This window comes from Vicia villosa, linkage group LG7, assembly GCF_029867415.1.
Source record: "Vicia villosa cultivar HV-30 ecotype Madison, WI linkage group LG7, Vvil1.0, whole genome shotgun sequence".
Lineage (NCBI taxonomy): Eukaryota > Viridiplantae > Streptophyta > Magnoliopsida > Fabales > Fabaceae > Vicia > Vicia villosa.
The window spans coordinates 89,139,023-89,155,434 of NC_081186.1; the positions used below are offsets into that span (position 1 = coordinate 89,139,023).

Genomic DNA, 16,412 nt, shown 5'->3' on the forward strand with positions numbered 1-16,412 from the left:
CTCCACGTGAAGCATTATCTCACCCTGACTGGAGGAAAGCAATGATTGACAAAATGTGCGCTCTTCAAAGTAGTGGTACTTGGAAACTGGTTCATCTACCTCCTGGGAAATCGTTAATAGGTTGTTGTTGGTTTTATACAGTGAAGGTTGGTCCAGATGGTAAGATTCATCATTTTAAAGCTTGTTTGGTAGCCAAACGATACACTCAGATTTTTGGGTTGGATTGTAGCGATACTTTCTCACCTATAGCCAAAATGGCATCTCTTAGACTTCTTCTAGCCATTGCAGCCATTCGACATTGGCCTCTTTATCAACTTGACATCAAAAATGCCTTTTTACATGGTGATCTTGAAGAGGAAGTATATATGGAGCAACCACCTAGGTTTTCTGCACAAGGGGAGTCCTCACATATGGTTTGTAGGCTACACAGGTCTCTTTATGTTCTCAAACAGTCTCCGAGAGCTTGGTTTGGCAAATTCAGCATTGTAGTACAATAGTTTAGTATGGTCCATAGTGAAGCTGATCATTATGTGTTTTATCGTCACTCTGCCAAAGGGTGTATCTATCTTATTGTATATGTGGATGATATTGTGATAACTAGGAGTGTTCGCGGTGCGGTTTGAGCGGTTTTGACGGAAAAACTATCTGAACCGCAAGAGAAAAAATCGTGCAATTTGGTTTGGTTTGGTTGACTTTTAAAAAAAATCCAAACCAAACTAAACTAATACAGTTTGGTTCAGTTCGGTTGGTTCGGTTTTTTACAAATACTTTATTGAGCGATACATACACATATAGATGACAACATAATTTTACATTTAGACATTTATACACTATCAAATAACAACAAAACTCGTCATATTTTGACAACAATTTTCCATTTAATATGTAAAAATTAAATTAGACAAAAGTGAAATATTATACATAAAATAATAGCATAAAACTATAAAAATTATTATAATGTACAGAAAAATAAAAGAGACGAGAGATTAATGAAGGTGAAAAGGAAAAAAAAGTGTTGAGAGATTAGAGAAGAAGATGTGGGATAAAAACGAAACTGAAATACATAACATTTACCTAAAAATGGGAAGGTGAAATAGAAAGAATATAAGAGAGTAGAGTTTATAGAAGAAGAAGAAGAAGGAAGATGTATGTGGCAAAGAAGGTGCAACAATGTTATTAGAGATTTGAGAAGATCGGGATATGTGTAAGGATGAGAAAATTATTGGTAATCATAAGGCTAAGGTATAATAGGTTTAAGTTTGAGTTGGATGTGAGTAAAGTAAATTTTAGGTTGTAACATAATGCGATTTGATTTGGTTTGGTTAGGTTTACAAAATACAAATCTCAAATCGAACCAAATTGTGCGGTTTTGTTAAAAGATGACCCAAACTAATCCGAACCAAATGCGGTTTTTTGCGGTTTCGGTTTGGTTTGGTTTTGTTTGCGGTTTTCTATTGGGTTGGTTTGATTTTGAACAACCATAGTGATAACTAGCAGTGATCAACAAGGAATACTCAAGTTGAAACAACATTTCTCGAATCAATTTCAGACAAAAGATCTTGGTAAGCTCTGCCATTTCTTGGGAATTGAGGTGTCCCAATCTAAATAGGCTAGTGGCAGCAACAATTTTTTTTTAGTAACTATGCTGATTTAGTCATGATAAACAAGGTGGCTAATTAATTAACAACAAAATTTGGTTAGTGATTATATTTAGCAACAATAGCAGACAATATTAGTACAGTAACCATAGTAGAAAAATATTGGCTAGTAGAAGAGTATTTTGAAGACAATGGGAATAATAGCAGATGACCGATTTTTATAGCAGACACCAATTGTTAATAATAGGAACTAGTAGTACTAATAAAGGATGGATGAAAATAGTACGAATAGGAGTATTAGTAACTTTAACCGATAAATTAATTAACTGGTTAGAATAAAAAACTGTCAGAATAATTACGGAACGCACGTAGGTTGTTTTGGTTGAATTTGGTATGTTGAATATTTGTTGAAAATATGTGAATTGCAGGTGATGTGAGTTAGTCTAATTGCCTCTAATTATTGGCGAGAAAAAGTTATAGGCTTTATGGCCAATGTTGAATTGTCGTTGGATTATTGGTGTTGAATTATTGTTGTTAATTTGTTGGTATGTTGATACTAATTTGTAGGCCTATGGCCAGTGACGATGTGATGGTGATGAATTACCTCTATTTATTGGTAATAACAGTGATATATGCATATGCCTCGTGACGAGTTTTGTTGTGATTGTGTATGTGATGTTGCATTCATCAAGTCAGATACATTTATATTCTTTTGTGACGGTCTGAATTGACCATTAGTGACAAAGGCTTATGCCTTATTTGATGCCTCTATTGATTGACAATTGGTGATGGGAACTGAAGTCCTGGGTACCACACGCATGTGCATTATTTGTGTCTCACTCTAAATTGCCTGAGTATGAATTATGTGAAGTGCAGTGACTTGAATTGTGAATTGAATTGTTTGTTGAATTTAATGATGTGAAGTGATTTGTGATGATAATATCGTGATATGGTAGTTTTATTCGATCTAACTCTAATATATCATTTATCATAATCTCAATTACATTGTTAGATATCCCACCCCTTCTGTTTGAATGTTACCCCTATGTTGTTAACGTGCAGGTTAAGAAGTTTAGTGCGTTTTGGAGTGACTTGGAAGATGTTAATCTTCTGCTGTTTACGTCGAGTAGTGTCATGCTCTGATATGTAACACTTGGGAAGGGATGAACTTTTGGTTGTTATGATTGGATGTAAAATGTTTTGATAACATGAATATGAATATTTTTTTTGCTGTGTATTAAAATGCGAAGTTGATATCTATGAAGTTTATTTTAGTTCATTTGAATATAAGTGTTATGTATCAACTTTTTTTAACTTGAGCATGTTTTGTTGTTTCGAAGAAAATGTGACATCCTATTCTTATGTTTTAATTATTATACTCTGATTATTTAATTAATTACAGAGGGTAGAACTGGGGTGTTACAGGGTGTACATGACAATGATGGATTCAATGACAATTACCAAGCCATGCATTATGAATTGATTGTTGAAAATATTAAATTGATGCGCACAATATTTATTTTATGCTCTTAGTGAACGAATAAAATTTAAGTTTTCGAACTTTAATTGCTAATGTTTCACAGCTGGATAGTTCAAACCTAAAGTTCATGAATGAATCACGAATTATGTGAATAGCCCAATATTTTGATTGTTTAGTTAAACAAGTTTTGCGGAGATGGATAGAGGAGCCATAGAGGTTGATTCTTTGAGGATGACACTCCTCAGTTGGACGATGAAAGAGCGATGTGGTTAGACATATTCAGTAGTTAGTTTATGTTTGGATGTCTTACTTTTTTGTATTTTTGGAAAAATGTTACGTATTAGATTATGTTTTGACTTTTAGTTTCATTTAATTTTATTTTACATTGATTTTATCATAGTATAAATTAACCGCAAAAAAGTCACAATATTGGAACAATGGTGTTGCTCCGAAAGGATTCAGAGAGATTTTCACTCCTCAGTTGAACAATGAAAGAGCGAGGGGGTTAGACATATTCAGTAGTTAGTTTATGTTTGAATGTCTTACTTTTTTGTATTTTTGAAAAAATGTTACGTATTAGATTATGTTTTGACTTTTTAGTTTCATTTAACTTCATTTTTTCATTGATATTACCATAGTATAAGTTGATCGCAAAAAAAGTTACAATGTTGGAACAATGGTGTTGCTCCGAAAGGATTCAGAGAGATTTTCGGATATGCATTTCTAAAATAAACCACCCTTCGAGCACCTTTTAAAAGACTTCAGAGAACATTTTGGAGATGCATATTTAAATACACCCAAATAACATACAGAGATTCATCTTTGAACCATATCAGTTCAACATGGGTGGACCTTATTAGGTGCGTCTTAATATGCATCTCCAAACGCATGAAGAGCTATTTTAGTTTTTCAAGGGTGTGATATGTCAATATAAGGGGGGAAATAGCAATTGAATAAATTTATGTTCAAGCACATTTATTCAATCTAACTTAATTGGATATCCAATTTGGGCCATTTTACTTCTGAATAGGGTCTTAAAATGGGCTTAGCCCTTGTTTCATGACTTTCTTGAATGAAGGAAAAAAAAAACAAGAGGGTGCAAACTGAAAATGAACAAAGAGTAAGAAACCCTTGTTACTGGCAAGGCACAAATTTTGATTACATGAACATGGCAACTTTCGCGGGAAACATTGGCTTCAAATTCTCGTCTCATCATCTTCTACCTCACGTTTTTTCAATTCCACGGTAACTAGCATATCATTCCATTTATCTCCAAAATTTTGTTACACATTTGTTTGCCATAGTTGGATTAGCAAAATCACAGAAAAGTTTGATTCTTTTTCAGTGTAAATGAATTATGAAGTTCTAATTTAGTTACCCAATTGGTTGAATTGTAATGGGTCGATGGAAATTCTTGTAAAAGATTAAAGCTTTTGGCTATGATTCTTATCCTTCTGTTTTTTGGTTATTGAAATTAGGAACATTTGGAAGTTTCAGATTGCTTGCTTGAAGAGTAGAGACTTTAGTTCTTCTTCTTTTACTGTTAGGTACATTCCTATAACATCCTGCAGAGTGAAAATTCGGTATTTGGAATATTGTAGCTTTGCTGATGGCAGTGTAATCAAGATAAATGATGGGAAAGTTGGGCATGCGACAATTGCACATTGTGAAACTTCTCAAAATCCAGATAAAGTTCGCACTGACTTACTATTTCATGACATTGAAGAAGAAGGTAAACTGGTTACATAAGCTCTCACATTTAACTTCTCCACAAACACTTAGTTTATTAGTACTTTTTCTTAAGAATACTAACTTATTCTGATTTAAAGCTCCCAAAAGTTAATACAAACTTGACATATGACATCATTCTATTTTGTACGATGTTTTAAAAACCGAATTCGACATCAAACCGGTGAGACTTCTGGGTCATGGTTCAACTGGCTTAATCCACTAGAACCAAGATATGAAACCACGATAAAGGCCGCTTCAAGGTTCATCCGGTTGAATTGTTTGTTTGGTATTTAAAACACTGATTTTATAATTTTGGGCTTATTGGTTCACCGTTTTCATTTGGTTTTCCAATTCACCTGTTAAAATATTACTACAGTAAGTGTCTATCATAAGTTCATAACCTGTTTTAGCTCATTTAGCTTCTTTCTATTATTTTATTGTGACTGAATATTCAGGTGCAGTATCAATAAGTAAGCTCTAAAATCATAGTTGCAGCACTTACAACTTGTATATCTAAGAAATAAAGTTTATTTAGATCATGTTAATTTGTGCATCATAGGTTCCGACCAAATGGAAGAGGTTGGAGAGTTGACAGTCCCTCAGACAGGAGACTCTCGTGAACGGGATTTTATACGACTTGACAAATCTACCAATGATGTTGAACAATCAGCTGTCAAATTACTTGCATCTAGGTTAGTTCCCTAAATTGAAGAGATTCTGAAGCATTCAATGCTACCCTAGTTTATTATACTACATGGTCAACCAAATTGAAGAGATTCTGAATCATAATGTTTCCACATTTAGTGTAATATAAATCAAATTTTTTTAAGTTAACTGTCTTTTTGTTTGTCTCTTTACGCCGATTCGTTTGTTCTTAGCACCAACATTCAATTGCCATTGTGAATAATATGAGTCAACTAATATCTTTTACATGTTGGACAGAGGACCGTGCATGTACATTTTATGTAAAATGTTGTTTTTCTTTTTCTTTTAAGCATGTCTGCTTCCTTAATCCCGCAGGGCACTCACAGCAGTTGAATTGAGAAAGAAATTGCTTAGCAAGAGATTCTCTCCTAATGCAGTGGAGGCAGTGATAAACAAGCTCCAGAGACAGTATGTAACTAACTTCATATAAAAATTATTGGGCTGTTGTTTTTAAGCCATTTCCAAACATATCATTATTTGAAGTTCTACTTGTTTTTCCTAAATTCAGTTTTCATCACGTTCGATTCAGTTGAACTAAGTGAGAATATGTATGTTGCATGATTCTTGCCCTTGAAAATAAGATGTCTGCAATTTCAGATACAAATGGCAAACCTTCTCTTCAGTTTGACAAATAATCACACCGTGTTGTACTTTTCACACTGCACTTTTACAAGTTTATATATAAAACCTGAATTTTCTGAATCTTAATACATCTTGTGGGTTTCTGGTGACCATTTTACCCATTTGTTTGTTTCAGAGGGTTCATCAATGATAAGTTGTATGCTGAATCGTTTTCTCAATCTAGATGGTCTTCGTCTACTTGGGGTCCAAGACGGATCAAACAAGTAAGCCAGTGTATTCCGTCCTTATGTTCATCCTCTTATTAGTTTTGTAGCAAATCAAAAGTGGAAGTATTTAGTGTTAGTATTTTGATTTCACCGCGCGTTGATGAATACATCTTCCTTTTAACTTATGTAGTATATAGTATTAAGAGCTCTGTAGCACCGACACGATACCGGCACATGTGATTACTTTCAGTTTTTTTTTTTTAATATTCTGTTCAGTGTCTGTAACTATGCCAGTGCTTCATAGATAATGAGTAAATGTAGTACATTGTGACAGCATCTTGCAAAGCCAGCGACATTGTTTTCATTACCGCACATGCGTTTATGAGCCATTTACATAACACACTTATTATTATCAACAAAATTTTTATTGCTTGATGGACTTGAAATCTGTGGCAGGCACTGTTCAAAAAGGGAGTTAGTCAATCTGATGCTGAAAAGGCAGTTGAAGTAGTTTTTAAAGACAAGAATGATCATGCTGGAGAAGAAAAATCAATTATTAACTTGTCAAAGCAATCCATGGATCATCTTTATGTTCAGGCCTCCAAGCAGTGGTTCAAAGGTGAAAATGTTTCAAAGGAAACAAGAAAGTCAAGGATTATTCGATGGCTTCAATATCGTGGTTTTGACTGGAATGTCATTAGCATCATAGTAAATAAACTAGACAGAAATGAGCAGAATCCTCCATAGATTGAGACATCCAAAACTCATACCTATTTGGTAGGGTTCATAATCCATAATCCATGTCTCATGAATTGTAGATTTATAGTGTGTAATATGGTAGGGTGGTCCATTGTCTGATAATGCTATGACAAAAGAACTAGAACTTCATTGGTTCAATTTGGATCAAGGCTATAATGCACTACCACTTAGGAGGAGATGCTATTTGTGAGTCAACTTTGTGCCCATTTTTGGGATGGTGCTGTGTGATATGTTTGTAAACAATTGATGTAAGCTTGTTTTAAAAGTGTGTTTACTCTAGAAAAATTGTTAACATGTGTGTTTATCCAATTAAAGTCCTTATTAGCATTTACAATTTCTAGAGCTGAATGAGTGTCATCAATGACATCATGGCATCTTTTGAAACTTTTTTCAAAATTATAGAGACTTGCAGGACTAGGTTGAATGCACATGTTCTGTTCTTAGAACACTTACATAATATGATTTTTTTGAAAAGTTGGAGACATGTCAAGTGAGTGTTTTTAATGTTGGAGCACTATTGAATAAATCATGAGGTGTGAGCTCGGGATGTTGGATCCTTCTCTTTCCTTCAACCAAAACAAATGCAATAGAAAAGAGAAATTTAATTAAAAAAATAATACAAAGAAGAGAAAAAAATCTTAGAGAAGGATAAAGATTACTTTGTGAAGCATATAGTTGGAGAGAAAAAGTAGAAGGCGATGATTCAATTCTTTGATGAAAAATGTTTTATTACTCTTCTAACACCTGCTTACAAGATCAAGGTGACCTTTAACAAAAAATTGTTTTATTACTCTTCTAACACCCGCTTACAAGATCAAGGTGACCTTTAACAAAAAAAATGTTTTATTACTCTTCTAACACCCGATTAACAAGAACAAATTGTTTGGTCTTGAGGTCTTCCAACGCAGCCAGGCTAATATGCTTAGTGAGCATGTAAGCTATTTGAGAGCTAGTAGGTATCCAATAGGTTTAGTGAGCATGTAAGCTATTTGAGAGCTAGTAGGTACATCTTGTATATGCAACTTCTTTCAGACCACCTTTTCTCTAATAAAATGGATGTCAAGTTAGATATGTTTCGTGTGAGCATGCAGAAAAGGGGTATGGGACAACATGACAACACTTAAGTTGTAGCATAACAGCGTGGGAGGAAAAAATAGGACATCAAATTCAAATAACAATAATTCTAACCATATCAATTTTGAGGTGGTGTGAACAAGAGCACAATACTCAACCATAGTGTTAGACCTAGCAACCACCGTTGTTTCTTCGAACTCCAAGTGACAATATGTGGGCAAAAAAAGATAGGAGAATCTGATGTTGATCTTCGATCATCTAAGTCAGTAGCATAGTCAAAATTACTTTAAATGGAGACAAAAGGAGACCACGAGAAATAGTTCTACTTAAATACCTCAACGTTCTCCTAAATGCATACCGACGAGGACTAAGTAGAGAAGACATGAATTAACAAGTCTTATTAACATTGAATGCGATATTTGGTCTTATTAATGTGATATATCGGAGAGCTTCAACTTTTGATTTGCATAGTTGGGGATATGAGAATAATAGAAAATCTGAGCTTGCAAGTGCTTAGAATAGAAGTGCTTAGAATACGTGTTGGAACTCCAACTGGACTTTCTTCCTCCAAATCAAACAAAAGTTTATAAATTAACTAAATTCATCTATGAATTGAAACAATCTAGCAAGCAATAGTTTTTCAATTTCGTTCGGCATTTCATTAATTTATGTAAATGTTCTTATTTTAGGTAGTAATGACATTGTTAAAATTAATACCATCAAATTTTTTCTTCACTACAATTTTAAAATTAAGGATCTAGAGCATCTCAAATACTTATAAGGATTAGAGATATCTAGATCTCATACTGATATCCATCTCTCTCAACGTAAATATATTTTAGATATTTTTTCTATAACACGTATGTTAGGTTCAAAATCGGTCTCCTCCCCTATGCAACACATCACAAGGTTACAATAGTATTTTGGAACACCTTTTCCAGATCCCACGCATTATAGACAGTTGGTTGGTAAATTCATATATCTAACCAACACATACCAGATCTGTCATACATTGTCCAACAACTCCATCAATCCATGAGACAACCCATAAACATCCATTTTGAAGCTACTTTGAGAGGTGTCAAGTAAATTCTTTTTCACTTCTTCAACTCAAGGCCTTTGTGACTCAAATTGGGCTACTTGCCCTGATACAAAACAATCAACATACGATTATTTCATCTTCATTGGATTTGTCACACCAGATCTGTCATATGTTGTCTAACAACTCTGTCAATTCATGAGTGACCCCACAAACATCCATTTTGAAGCTATTTTGAGAGGTGCCAAGTAAATCAAATCATGTCTAACCCTTAGTATGTTCTATCCTTATTTTGAAGTATAGAAGGGACGTGTCTGGCGGTGACACTCATACGGGCAGAAAGAAACACCACCTGGTACCTTACGATTAAGAGAGACTCTAAATAGCTCGACCGCATTGCGTTTTCTCTCTCGCATGCATACCCATATTCTGCTCTAACAGTCCCAAAAAACCTCATTCCATGTTATTCTATGTTAAGAAGTGTGGTTAGGCCTAACTCAACCCTACAAAACCGGCTTGTAGGGTGAGGATTGCCCCCACTTATTGGCCATATATTATCCAATGTGAGACTCTTAACATTCTAACCCACCATTTCATTTACAATACTGTCTATCGTTACCTAATACATTTAATATTGCCTAAATATCTATCTACAAATAAAAAAATTAAAAAAAAATTAAATTTTGAAGACATTACCAAATCAAAATGAGGAGAAGTAGCTTGAAAGTTTGAGATGCTGGAAAGGAGGAGAAATTTCATTGTTGTAGAGCTCCAATGTATGATGTTTGGATAAATGGATGCAACAGTTTTATATTTGAGAACTCAAAAGTTATTTTGAAACTTTTTTAAAAATGAAGAAGGAAGAAGAAGGAAGGTTTGACGCGGGATATGAAACACTACCGTCCGAAGATGCATCTTCGGATCACCCATAAACTTTTGAATAAATGGTGTTTACATAGATGCATCTTCCGACACACATTTAATACATACAGAGTTGCATCTCTGAAATAAATGTAAACGTAAAAAATGCGTCTCTTCAATTTGATATAAGAAATGGTAAAGATAGGTGTGTTTGAGGATGCATCTCGATATATTAGAAATATTATGGATTTTTTATGATGGTACGAGAGCACCGATAAGAAAAAGCATTCCTCCACAAAAAGGGTGAAAAAATGAAACTAAAAACCACTTTTTTTAACCAATAAAGAATTTAATTTGTGCGGCATCTCAGTTATTATATTATTCACTATGAATAAAATATTTGATTTCTTTTCAAAATATGTGCATATAGATTTAACAATTTTTTAAAGTGTAAATATAAATATGGATAAAGTAATACTCTCTCAAACCATGTCAATTATCATTCTTATTCTCCACCTCTCCATCTAAAACAAATAAACTTGTGTGTCTTTTTAATCTATAAATAAGAATATTTAAAATTTTCCTACAAATTAAAATACACTTGAATATAAATTTAAGAATTTTTAATTCGAAAACGGATAGAATGATATCCTCCCAAAGATCTAAACCAATGACAATTGTCATTCTTACTCTTCATCTCCCCATCTAAAACCTATAAATCTAACGTGTTTTTAATCTTTAAATAAGAATATTTAATTTTCCAACACATTATACAAAAAGAAAATAAAAATATATATATATACCATTTTCTATGTATTTTACAAAAATATATAATAAAATTAAATAATTAAAAAATAAAAATGCTATATTTCTGCATATTTCGCACAAGTATGCGATGAATTTAAAGAACAAGGCCCAATAAATAGGCCCAAAACCAATCAAACACTTCCATCACAAAAACAAGGGTAAGAAAACTGAAACCGAAACCCTAAACCTAATCCTTCATTTTTAGAGAGAGAGAGAGAGTGTGTGTGTGAGAGAGAGAAGAGAAGATGAAGTTCAATCCAAGGGTTTCCAGCAGCCGCCGCAAGAGCCGTAAAGCTCACTTCACCGCCCCATCAAGCGTCCGCCGTGTCCTAATGAGCGCCCCTCTCTCCGGCGACCTCCGATCCAAATACAACGTCCGCTCCTTACCTGTTCGCAAGGACGACGAGGTTCAGGTGGTTAGAGGAACATTCAAAGGCCGTGAAGGTAAGATCGTTCAGGTTTATCGCAAGAAGTGGGTGATTCACATCGAGCGCATAACTCGTGAGAAAGTTAACGGTTCAACTGTTAACGTTGGGTTGGATCCTTCGAAGGTGGTTATCACGAAACTCCGTTTGGATAAGGATCGGAAGAGTTTGATTGATAGGAAGGCGAAGGGGCGCGCTGCTGCTGATAAGGAAAAGGGAACTAAGTTTGCTCCTGAAGATATCATGCAGACTATTGATTAGGGTTTTGGTTTTTTTTGTTGGTTTTGTTATAACTAGTTTTGGTTTTTGTTATTGGATCTGAATGAATGAAACGACTGAGTATTTTGTGGCTGTTAAGTTTTGTTTTTTATTTAGTGAATGAAATTATGTGTTTTGCATTATCATTGGTAGTGTTTTGTTTGTTTGGCTATTTTCATGTTATTGTATGGTGTTTATCCTATTTCTATAGTCATTGTTGAGATGCGAGAATGAGTGTTGAAATTAACTTGTGTAATCTTAGAATGTGGGCAATGATGGTAGATAGGTGTGAAAAGAGAGTTGTGATAAAAAGGATTGGATATTAGGGTAAGTAGTTTATGCTTCTGTAATGAATTGCATTAGTAATACTAGTCAAATGGAAAACATGATTTTGGTAGAAGTAACATTTTGGAGCTTCAAAATCATGAACCATGTCTTGACTTGTCTTGATTTGGTTTAGGCACCCAAATAAGGGTTTTGATTTGAGATTTTCTTGGCATTTAAGTAGTGATTAGACTTGAGATTTAGGAAGATATAATGTCAAGGCCATTTGTTGTTAGGATTGTAAGGATATGTTTTATAATGAAGGGGAATGGATATTTGTGATCTTCTAAGCAAATTTATGTCAAGAAGTCGCAGTCATTGTTCGAACCGTGATGATGACGTCTTACTAGCATAAATTTGCAAAAATGGTGGTAAATGATGAAATTGAATTGAATAGATACTACCCTGAATTTATCTAATCCATCCTGTTCCTGATTTTAATTATTTCCTTCTGATTTAAATTTACCCAAACAATGTCATTTTATTCTATTGTATTCTATGTCATACCACTTTATTCTATTATGTTTCATCAATTCAAACAAAGTAGATGGACTTTTATCCCCTTGTTTGAAATTAAACCAAAAGGAAGTAAAATAGAGTATTTTGATGATAATAATTGGGTTCAACTACAAGATACGACGGTATTCAAATAATTCTTGGTATTTCTAACAAATGCAATACATCAAGCTTTTGTTATTTTTGGATCATCATCTGCTGCATGGCCATGTATTCCTCATACATGTTTATCTTCATTCCACCCACTATATTAGTGGTCCTGCATGTGGATATGATTATTGCTATACTAACTTTCAATCCCAACTTAGCATTTGTGCTTCTGAAGGATTTTCCAATCACTGACAAGTCTATTTCAGATGTGGTATGTGAAAGTGAGGTATCAAACGTGGGATGGGACCAATTGGTCATTGTTTGAATAGTCATAGTTTGAATTCATAGGCTGTGTGAGAGAGAAAGAGAAAGATATGCAATTCAGGAATCTTATTCTGAAAGGCTCTACAATACATTTTATTATGGATATTTGGAATTTGCATTTTACATCTAAGATTATATTTGAATAAATCTGGCCTGCTCTAACTGGCCTAGAAACTATACTCTTAACAGGCACTACTGAAACTCTTTTCAATACATTCTAAACAAAATATCGAAATTGGTTTAGCATTGCGAGAGTATCCTTCATTGTTGGACGTTCATGAGCTTTCGTATTGACACACAAAATCGACACAGCTAGAGTTTGTAGTATTTCATGCATAGTAGTAGGTTTAGTACTTCCTCTCAGATTTGAGTCGAGAATTTCAAATGGATCTCTTTTGCTAGCCAAGTGACTCTTAACCCATTGAACCAAGTGTACTCCTTCTGGCAGACTTGGATCTAATGGATGCTTTCCTGTCAGTACCTCGAGTATCACCACGCCGAAACTGTACACGTCGGTTTTCTCATTGATCTTCTGCATTGAGTCGAGCTCTGTACACATTCCAAAACAATAAAAAATAAGTACTACTTAGACTTAAATAGATAGATAGATAGATAAACAGACTAAAACGTAAATAGATAGATAGATAGATAAATTACCAGGATCTATGTATCCATAGGAGCTGCTTGTGTAGGTAGGTCTTTGAACTGGATTGGATTTAGCATCATCGACTTTCTCACTTGCGATTTTTACAAGGCCAAAGCAAGTAAGGTAAGGATGATATCCAGGGCCTAATAGCACATTTGTTGCTTTGACATCTGCATGCAGCATAGAAGGCACACAATCATGGTGCAAATAGGTAAGTGCTTGAGCCACACCTAAGATGATTTCATATCTGGTATCCCATTCTAACTTTCCCTTTTCTGAACCATGAAGCACTGAGCTCAAACTAGGGAGGTATTCATAAAACTGCAGCATCATATCCTTATTATTCAGAAGATTCAATCCCCAACCAAGAAGCCTGGTGATATTCTTGTGTTTGATTGAACATAGCATATCAATTTCCGACATAAGTGCTTCAGAATCTGTTGATGGCAACGTCTTTTTAACTGCTATAATTTGGCCTTTTGGAGTTTTCACCTTGTACGAAACTCCAGAGCTTCCGGTGTCAATCACGTTGGATGGTTTTAAATTCTTGACAACGTCGTCGTCGGCAGAGAAAAAATGGTCGTTGTACAAAGTCATCACCCAACTGTTATTTATATTGTTAGCAATATAAGCACGAATCGCGACGTGGATTAGGAAAAGTGCAAGTACTGCACTTGTGCTTAACAAAATGAACAATATAATCATCATAGCTAATTTGGTATCATCTTTGGCTTTTGATATGCTATTTCCAGTGAGATCACTGAGAGGGAGTTTTCTGAAGAATGGCGTGTTAGGCAATTCACCCGAGAATTTGTTGAAGGAAACATTCAAAGAAACAAGACTCTGAAGATTAGATACAGCATCTAAATTCCCCGAGAGCTTGTTGTGTGAGAGATCAATAAACTCAAGATTCCGACATCTTGATATTGTTGAAGGAATCTCCCCTACAAGATGATTGTTGTTCAAGTCCAAAAAATTCAAACTCTTCAAATTCGCAATCTCAGATGGAATAATACCAACAAGTCTATTCCGATTTAGCCTCAACCTGCGAAGACTCGTGCAGTTACCGATATCAGGTGGTATGAATCCTTCCAAATCATTGGAAAGAAGCATAAGTTGAGTTAGATTTTTCAACACAAATAGTTCTTTCGGTATTGTACCGGTTAAGCGGTTGTATGATAGATCAAGTGCTTGAAGATTTTCGCACTCGGAAAGACTATTCGGAATTTTTCCTGTTAGCTTATTCTTCCATGCAAAGAAAAGTGTCAAGCTTCTCAATTTTCCAATAACAGAAGGAATCTCACCAGAAATAGCATTGTTGTCAACTTCAAGCTGCGACAGAGACGCGCAGTTTGAAATCTCGGGTGGTATAATACCGGACAACCGATTAACACTCAGCTGAAGTGCTTGAAGATTCGATAGCTTTCCAAAACTGATTGGAATGCTACCTGTGAGAAGATTTTCTGACAAATCTATGACACTGAGATCTTTGCATCTTCCAAGCTCTTCGGGAATCGTCCCTACTATCTTGTTTTGCCATAAAAGTAGACTCTGAAGCTTTCCTAGCTCTCCGATTTGACGTGGAATTGAACCGGAAATTGAGTTTTCGTACAAATAGAGATTCTGCAACTCACTGCAATTTCCTATCTCTTCTGGTATAGAGCCTGATAGCTTAGTTGTGTAAATGGCTATGGTCTGTAATTTTTTCAGCATTCCTATTGAGGAAGGAATACTACCGGAAATGCTGGTTTCCGCAAGGCCTAATACGACCAAGTCAGTGCAGTTTCCGATCTCCGATGGAAGCTCACCGTTGAGGTTTTTATTCCCTCCTGCTCTGAATACTTGAAGCTTAGTTAACAAGCCAATACTCTTTGGAATTTCGCCACTGAGTTTATTATCAAAGAGTGTCAAGTTCACGAGACTCGATAAATTTCCTATATCGAAAGGAATATTTTCTTCCAGAGAGTTTGCATGAAGAGCTAAGCTTTGAAGCTTGCTTAGCCTGCAAATTTCTTCTGGGATTTCACCAAAGAGAGAATTTTCACTAAGATCAATGAAAACAAGCTCTTGATAGTCTCCAAATTCCTTCGGAATCCTTCCCGTGATGTTCATCGACGAGAGGACAAGAACCTTCAAGGACTTGAGAGGCTGAAAATTCGAAGGCAATGACGAGCCTTGCAAGTTCAATGACTTCAGGCTTATCTCCTCTACCTCTCCTTGTAAATTGCACTTCACACCGAACCAGTTGCACGGAGTTTTGTTCGAAACATTCCAAGACGGTAATGCGTCTGAATTCGTGTTTAAACTCTTCTTCCATGCTAGAAGAGCTTGACCTTGTTCATCAAGAAGAGAGTTACAACATGAAAAGAAAAGAAAGTTTATTAAGAGAAGGAAAAGTGACAGATTCTTAGAGTTTGCAGACATTGTTTATGGTAAGAGAAGAAAAGGATTGTAAGAAGGTGAAAGATGAAAAATTATAGAGGAATGGAAGAAGAAGCTATGAAGAAATGAGATAGATTCTTTGTTGTTTTGATAATGTAAGAGGTATTGTTGGAAAGTAAGAACATAATCATGGCTATGATGGTTATTGGTTTTTCATTTAGGTGAAGTCTTGTATTTATATTGATTCTTGATGCTTAGCCTGTCAAGTGGTTGGTTGAAATTATGTGGAAATTGGAATCTGGTTTGTAATCCCATTGGTTAGTCTAGTGTTTCACTTTTTTGGGTAAAGATATACCGGAGCGAATCTTTCATCGGCTAATCGACGATGGCCGATGACAAAATACCTAACTGACCACTTTTAATGAAATCTCATCTCTAATCTACCAGTTACATTTTTTTTACTAAGCTTGAACTTTGACGATGACATGATAAAAAATCTGACTAACCAGTTTTAACGAAATCTCAATTCTCTCTCACACTCACATTTTTTATATCAACAAAGTTCAAACTTTGACGATGACAAAAAAATTTAATTAATCATTTTT

General features: G+C 34.8%; 3 protein-coding genes across 4 annotated transcripts; 2 read left to right on the forward strand and 1 right to left on the reverse strand.

Moving 5' to 3' along the window:
* Positions 1-4,065: 4,065 nt before the first annotated feature.
* On the forward strand, positions 4,066-7,618 carry LOC131617756 (uncharacterized). 2 transcript variants are annotated; one of them, XM_058889011.1, is made up of 6 exons: positions 4,066-4,323; positions 4,680-4,810; positions 5,369-5,501; positions 5,830-5,922; positions 6,272-6,359; positions 6,759-7,618. In XM_058889011.1, exons 1-6 carry the CDS (start codon positions 4,151-4,153, stop codon positions 7,047-7,049), a joined length of 909 nt encoding a protein of 302 aa, XP_058744994.1. In that variant the 5' UTR covers positions 4,066-4,150; the 3' UTR covers positions 7,050-7,618. The 2 variants fall into 2 exon arrangements, with proteins under 2 accessions (XP_058744994.1, XP_058744993.1); XM_058889010.1 differs by having other exon boundaries at positions 4,557-4,810; positions 6,759-7,615.
* Positions 7,619-11,003: 3,385 nt separating this feature from the next.
* LOC131615681 (large ribosomal subunit protein uL24z-like) lies at positions 11,004-11,668 on the forward strand. The gene has a single exon (XM_058886830.1). The coding sequence runs from the start codon at positions 11,088-11,090 to the stop codon at positions 11,526-11,528; it is 441 nt and encodes a 146-aa protein (XP_058742813.1). The 5' UTR covers positions 11,004-11,087; the 3' UTR covers positions 11,529-11,668.
* On the reverse strand, positions 11,054-16,186 carry LOC131615680 (leucine-rich repeat receptor-like serine/threonine-protein kinase RGI4). Its single transcript, XM_058886829.1, has 2 exons — positions 13,437-16,186; positions 11,054-13,328 (listed from the first exon to the last, which is right to left on the reverse strand). The coding sequence occupies exons 1-2, from the start codon at positions 15,847-15,849 to the stop codon at positions 12,997-12,999; spliced, it is 2,745 nt and encodes a 914-aa protein (XP_058742812.1). The 5' UTR covers positions 15,850-16,186; the 3' UTR covers positions 11,054-12,996.
* Between the last annotated feature and the right edge of the window lie 226 nt (positions 16,187-16,412).